Source organism: Arachis ipaensis, chromosome B02, assembly GCF_000816755.2.
Source record: "Arachis ipaensis cultivar K30076 chromosome B02, Araip1.1, whole genome shotgun sequence".
Taxonomy (NCBI): Eukaryota; Viridiplantae; Streptophyta; class Magnoliopsida; order Fabales; family Fabaceae; genus Arachis; species Arachis ipaensis.
The window spans coordinates 74,146,169-74,153,175 of record NC_029786.2 but is presented as its reverse complement, the minus strand read 5'-3'; the positions used below and the strand labels follow the sequence as shown (position 1 = coordinate 74,153,175).

Genomic DNA, 7,007 nt, shown 5'->3' with positions numbered 1-7,007 from the left:
ACCGGGTATGAAGGTGTCCGTGAGATCGAGAAGAGGCTGACCAACACGGTCGGGTGGAGTGCAACTTCAGGCCAAGTTGACAACTGGGTATACGAAGAAGCCAACACAACATTCATTCAAGACGAGGAAATGCTGAAGAAGCTCATGAACACCAATCCCAACTCCTTCAGGAAGCTGGTGCAGACATTCTTGGAAGCCAATGGGCGCGGCTATTGGGAGACTTCAGAAGATAACATTGAGAAGCTGAGGCAGTTGTACTCTGAAGTTGAAGACAAGATTGAAGGCATTGATCGCTGAAAGTGCAATGCTTCTATGGATGAGACTTGATATGAATACACCATATACCAAAATAATGAAGAGAGATTTTTAACTGCTGATTTTAACTGTGTACCAATGTACAATCTTTGTCTCTTGAGACTCCTTGCCATGCAGTACCCATAGTTGTTGCGTTGCCAATGCCATCCATTTATTGTGATTTTTGTTGTCTTTTTATTCTCTTTTTCCTTGTAATTTTTGTTCATTCCCCGGGACCACTACATCCTTTTGTGCAGTTGCCAAATGCCAAGTGAATAATAAGTACAGCTTCCATTTTAGAACTAGTGATTTTTTCTTCTTTTATTTTATATTATTTTCGTTTGAGTAAATTGCATGCATTTTCAGGGAGAGATTCCGTAATGACACCCACTTTAACGTGGGGGAAGACATACATACACAGACTCAATTGATGCAGACTTCAATTATATTTATTTTTTCTTTAAAACAATGTCAGGTTCATATCTGTGCATGACTTTTATTTATTTTGGAAGAGTAAAGCTTTAATTCGGCCCTGTCTATTTTCATTAAGGAAAATGCGATTTCTTATCAAAAGAAAATGGACACTTCAATCCTAACGTTTTTATTTTGGGACAATATAAATTATCTATTAAAAAATTCGTAAAATAGTAATAAAAATTGATTTGTGGAGAATTTTATTTGTATTTGTATTTGTAGGGTTATACAATTTCAATTTGGAATGAGCTAAATAGTATCCTAAGATATTAGTTTAAAATGTTTAAAATAAAACATTTTGACACTTTCAATGAATTAAGAACTTACAGAAAGAATACCCTTAATAAGCTATTTGTTAACAAGATTCTTAATAAAGTTAGAGTACCTATATCAATGTTTAATTATACCCATTGCTTCTGTATCAGTATATAAGATGCAGATAACATTTTTTTTTCCTAAATGGTATGGCATGAGATTGACAAAGTTATAAGGCATTTTGTGTAGAGTAATAAGTCTTGCGGTTTGCGTCCAACTTCTTGAAAAGTTCTCACCACTCCTAAGAGATATAGAGGATTAGCCTAAGAGATTCTCGGAATGTGAATGTTGCTCTTGTTGAAAATTAGTTTGGAAATTTCTTCATCATAAGGATACATTATGGGTACATATTATGTTAAGCAAATACCTCAGAGAGCAAATTATTTTGAAGTTAAGGTTGTAATGGCAACTTCTCCTACTTGAAAATCAGTTCTTAAAGTAGTCAAAACCTTTAAGAGATGATTTTGTTTGGAACGGGGATCTTCTACTGCTAGGCAAAAAATATTATTATTAGAAAAAACGTTGTTTTAAATAAATAAATATAAAATATTGTTATCGATTTATGAAGTCAGTTTTAATATATTAGGGAAAGGTTTTAATTAATGTTTTCAAAAGGAGCAGGTTTTATTCAAAATTTGATTTAGGCCTGAATTATAAGATATGCTATGTGCCGGAGCAGTTATCAACATGAGGCGTCAAAGTACAATGCAAAACGGTCGTCAAAGAAATTAGAGCAGAACAATAGTTAATTCAAGTTTAGAAAAAAATTGACAAAGATATTATAGAAATAACTGTCAATTAGACATTAGATTAGTCTATAAACAGAGTTTTAAGCAAATATTGTAGGGAGTTCAGTTCTTTTGGAAAACATTTAGAAACTTAAAATGCTCTCAGTCCCTTGACATCACAGAGTAAAAATTAGAAATCTTAAATAATTCCTCTGAACTCAAACACTTGTAATTTGCTTCTTTCTAGTTTTTATTAATAAAATTTTTCTACTTTTACATGTTCTTCTCTTTTATGCTTATCTTTCCTTCTTCATTCGTTCTTTAATTTTCTATTTCTTTTAATTTTTGCAATTTACTTTTCTTTCGACATCTTATATTTCTTTGTTTATTTGCTAATTTCATACCTTTTAATTTCTATTGATGTTATAATTGCAACATTAAGATACCCATATTTTCTTTTAAACATTAACAAAATTTGAGTAAAACAAATTGGCACGCCTGATAGGACATTGTCAATAGATTGTAGTTTGTCAAAAGAAAAAAATTAGGAGTTTTGAATTTGCACGTGGTTACGTAGTAGTAAGATCGTGTTTTTAAAGATTAAGAAATCAGTGTCAGTTGGCATGTCAAATACATATGCAACATCTTCTACTTCCAGTGACGAGACTAGAGGAAATGAGTCTAGAAATTCTCATGTGATTTCAAACGCAGAGCCTACCTTGCCGTTAGTGAGGCATGATGGTGTTGGCCATGCCTATCCAAAATTAAATGCAACTCACATAAATACCGTGGGGTGGCCGCCTTATGGCTTGCCACCGAGGTATGTCCCCCATGGTGACCCAAAGATTACTTGTGCCTCTCTACTCAACTTTTTAAAATCCTCTTTACCAGAATTTGTATGTCATGTCAATGTACCTATTTCTGGGGTGGCAAATTCACATATATAACAACAAAATCTGCTACATGCTATTAATATAGGAAATAATAGCGCATCTAATTCTACTATACCTACTGCTACTAGAGTAGAAAACTCCAAACATGTATTTTCTGACATCTCAAGAGCAATACCTGTTAAACATGTTACCTCATCAAATGGTGACCGTTTTAAATCCTCTTTTAGAAAACACAAACACTAGAATTGAATAGTTAAATAGGCAAGTTAATAAGATTGTTACTGTAGTAAATTTTTAAAAGAAAATGACAACCATGGTTTAGAATTTGATAATGTCAACCAAAATGGTAGAGCAATTTCTAATTATAAGGTTCATATGCCTAAACATTGTCAAATGCTGATGATATGTTGGAAAGATTTAGGCAAAACAATTTAGGGGACATTATAATCTAGCTAGGAACGTTGAGCAAGTTTTAAACCATTTGAGATTTAATATTAGTTGTTTGAATATGCCATATTTCGTGTCACCATTTTCTAAATGTGTCCAACAAGCAGAGCTTTCAAGAGGTTAAAAAATTTTGAAATCCCTTACAAAATTTTATGGAGAAGAAAATGAGTCTACAGTATAGCATATTGCTCGATATATTGTTGAAATTGGGGAAACAATTTCTAATGAATATCTCAAGATGAGATATTTTTTTCTTCTTTAACAAAAAATGCATTCACTTGGTTCTCCAACTTGAGACTAAATTTCATTCATTCTTAGGCATAGTTAGAAAGAAATTTTCATGATCAATTCTTCCGAGGTGAATTGAAAGTTAGCCTTACAGATCTATTCTCTATCAGACTTGTAGAGGAAGAATTCATTGACACTTATTTGGCATGGTTTAGAAACATGAGAAATAAGTGTTCTACTTCGATTTCAGAAATCGAAGTTGCCATAATAGCTACTAATGGACTAGAATTTGGAGTTAGAAAAAAATTTGTTAATCAACATACTTTAGATCTTGCCCAGCTAACTGAGAGAGTAAGACAAATAGAAAAAATTAAGAAAGAAAAAGAGAATTTCAAAAAAAATTCTAAAAAAATTGCATATGTTGATTGTTTTTTCGATAGTAGTAATTCAGATGAGAAAGAGGTTTATATTGTTGAATTATGTGGGGTCCTCCTTATGTGTGCAAATCTTTAAAGTCTGTTAAAGAAAAAAAAAGTTTCTTCATATTTCAAAGCTGAAAATAAGATTTATTCTTTTGATATTTCTAAGGCAGACAAAATATTTGAGGTTTAGGATAAACAACTTATTTTATCATAAGGAAAAAAGATGCTTCAACTGATGAAATAAAAATAAAAAATTTTGTAAATTTTATCAAGTGTTTTTGCCCACCACTAATAATTACATCCATTTCAGGAATTTAATATAATTGAGGATGAAAGATTGAAGTTTGAGGATAAAACTACTATGAAGGTGGACACTGAACATTCGTTATTGATTCAAATTATGTTGAACCATTCAACTTGTTAGTCAACATGGCAGAAATTGACACCATAGTGGCTAGTGCTGAAGGTGAAAATAAAGACCTGAGAATTTTTAGCGAGACAAAAAGCCAATTTATCCTCGTCTTGGTGATGATCTGTTAAATTTTTTGCTCAGAATTAAAGAATTTGACAGCACCATTGCTATGTGTCCAAAGTGCAGTGCTGTTTTTGACAAGGAAGCTACAAAAGAATTTGAAAAGTACAGAGTTGAAGAGAAGGAAAAGGCTAAGTTGAAAAAGAAAATTACTGAAGAAGAGAATGAAACTAATGAGCTAAAGCAAAAGATTGCTGAAGAAAAATAAAAGGTAGACTGTTAGGTTTCTTTGAACAAGTGTATCAATAATTCTGGGATACAATTCGTTAACCAAAAGATGAAGATTGTGGTAATGATTGACAAAAAATTTGATGATTTTTTTTCAAAAGACAAGAGTACTTACTGCCAAAATTTCAAGCAACAAATGGGTTCAGGATGTGAAGAATGTGCATAATCAACCTAATGCTTTTTCAAGAAGGAAAAAAAATAAATAAATGGGTGAGGACTAGATCTTTTAAGCCTAGATATTATGAGTTCTAGTTATGGAATTTGAATCCTGCACAAGATGAAGGTATTGTATATGTTACAAAAAATGTACGTGTTCCTTCAAAGTCAATTTATTTTTATTATAATCCTAACATGTAGAAGATTACATTTTTCTGTCTAATCTAACTAAATTATTCTTTTGCCATTGCGTAGCTGGTGCCTTCAAAATTACATTGAAGCATAATTCTACCACTTCTGTTTTACGGCTTAAACGTAAAACTCTGTGTGGTAGGGTATTACAATAGTCTTTATGTTGGTTCTGCCATCGGAAGAATTATTAGTTTTATTTTTTTCTCTTATTTTTGCTAATGTAAGAGTATATGATGAGGAGTACATGATGAGAGTATAGAATAACAAGTGTGAATGTACAAACAGAACTTTAGTATTTTTTATCAATACAAGTGCGTATAAGTTTTGGTTACTAGGGACATAATTTATGAGTATTATAAAGATTCTTATCATCTTTTTTTCAATCAACTAATATGTTGTTCAATAGTTCAAAGCTTAAAAGGATATGGACAATAATTTGAATGAGCATTCAATCAAAGAGACAAGATCCAATGTAAAAATTTTGTTCCAATATCTTCATTTGTAATAATTGAAATATGATGCCAAATGTTCTTATTTATCAGTATATATAAAAAAACAAAAACATTTTCATATTGCATAATATCATTAACAAATCTATGTGAATTGGATAGTAATGACAAAAATTTACATAAAAAATTTTTCATACTAATGACAAAGAAAAGAAAAAATACCCAAATGTTGTGAACTTGTGATATTGTGTAAGCAGTAAATTGGGTTCATGAAAGAAAAATGAAAAGACCTTAAGCCAGCTAAATTTAAATCAATCCCAATTCCTCAAAACTAATAACAACTAAAGAGAACAATAGAGAAGAAGGTCTTAATCAAGGGTTTCAAACAAACCTTGAGATGGTTATCAGATCGATTGAGCTGATACCAAGTTGAAGAAATTCCCGAAGACAATAAGAATAGTAGTTCAGAAATCAAATCCTGGTTTGAACCTAGAAATTGAAACCATTAGTCTCCTAAAATACTTTATGGTTTGCAAAATAATATTCTGATACTCTAACTTAAAAAGATATTTTTCGTACTACCCTGGTATGGGTAGTGTTCTTCTAGAATTAAAAAAAAGAAGAAAAGAACGAAGATGGAGCTAAGGATTGAAGATTACCTGAAGTTCTTAGAGAGCTAGTAGTAAGGTCTTTGAGTGCAAGAAAGTTACCATTGTAAATGGCTGTTAGAAGGACGCTAGGTTGAAGAAGAAGAAATTTTTCAGTGTCAATTTTTTCAATTAGTAAAGTGTCATTTTCTTTTTCTTACAGGTTTTTGTCTTTCCAATATACCCTTTAGAGAAAAGGATAAATAGGTCATTAATTTTTTGATCCACAGACATTTAAGTTGTCGAGAATTTAAAAATACATTTAAGTCCTGACTTTTTCAAAACTTGGACATATTGATCCCTTATGTTCACTTGGGTCTGTCAGACTCAACAGAAAAATCAAACATGATCCCGTTGTACTGATCTGGTTATACGGATGCACACATGAAAGAATTTTTAAAATTTGACAAATTAAACTCACTGATCCATATGTCCAGATTTTAAGAGGTCAGTGACTTAAATGTATTTTTAAATCCTCAGGGATTTAAATATTCACAGACCAAAAAATTAGGGATTGATTTATCCTTTTCTCTACCTTTTATACTGTAATCCATGTTGGGGTTCTGGTTCTTTTTGTTTAGTCAATAAAAAATAAATAAATAAATAAATAAAAATAATAAAATAATAAAAAAGTAGTGATAGTAATGTATATGTAGTGTTTTTAGTATTATAAATAACAATATTTTTTCACTTTCAATTATGATATATCTTCAATTGAAAAATTTTAGGAACATTATGTTATGCAAAAAATAATATTATTTAAAAAAAGTTGTTTTAAGTAAATAAATATAAGATATTATTATTAATTTATGAAGTCCGTTTTAATATATTAGGAGAAGGTTTTAATTGATATTATCAAAAGGAGCCGTTTTTATTCAAAATTTGAATTAGACCTAAATTATAAGTAGGGCTGCACATAAATCGGATAATATCCGCATATCCACGGTAATTATCCGCATCCGATCCGAATTTTGCGGATATTATCCGATCCGCAAAGACATC

At 30.9% G+C, this 7,007-nt stretch overlaps 1 protein-coding gene and 1 long non-coding RNA gene across 3 annotated transcripts in view; one reads left to right on the top strand and one right to left on the bottom strand.

Annotated features, from left to right (window-relative positions):
* LOC107625452 (magnesium-chelatase subunit ChlH, chloroplastic) overlaps positions 1 to 599 on the top strand; it is a gene marked incomplete at its 5' end in the record, with an annotated part of 6,535 nt that extends 5,936 nt beyond the window's left edge. The window contains 1 exon segment of the mRNA XM_016328085.1: positions 1 to 599. Within this exon segment, the coding sequence (XP_016183571.1) occupies positions 1 to 297 (297 nt within the window).
* LOC107628388 lies at positions 496 to 6,163 on the bottom strand. 2 transcript variants are annotated; one of them, XR_001617758.2, is made up of 3 exons: positions 6,018 to 6,163; positions 5,750 to 5,847; positions 496 to 2,879 (listed from the first exon to the last, which is right to left on the bottom strand). It is a non-coding gene; the product is annotated as an uncharacterized LOC107628388 (long non-coding RNA). The 2 variants fall into 2 exon arrangements; XR_002357601.1 differs by lacking the exon at positions 496 to 2,879 and adding an exon at positions 2,887 to 4,419.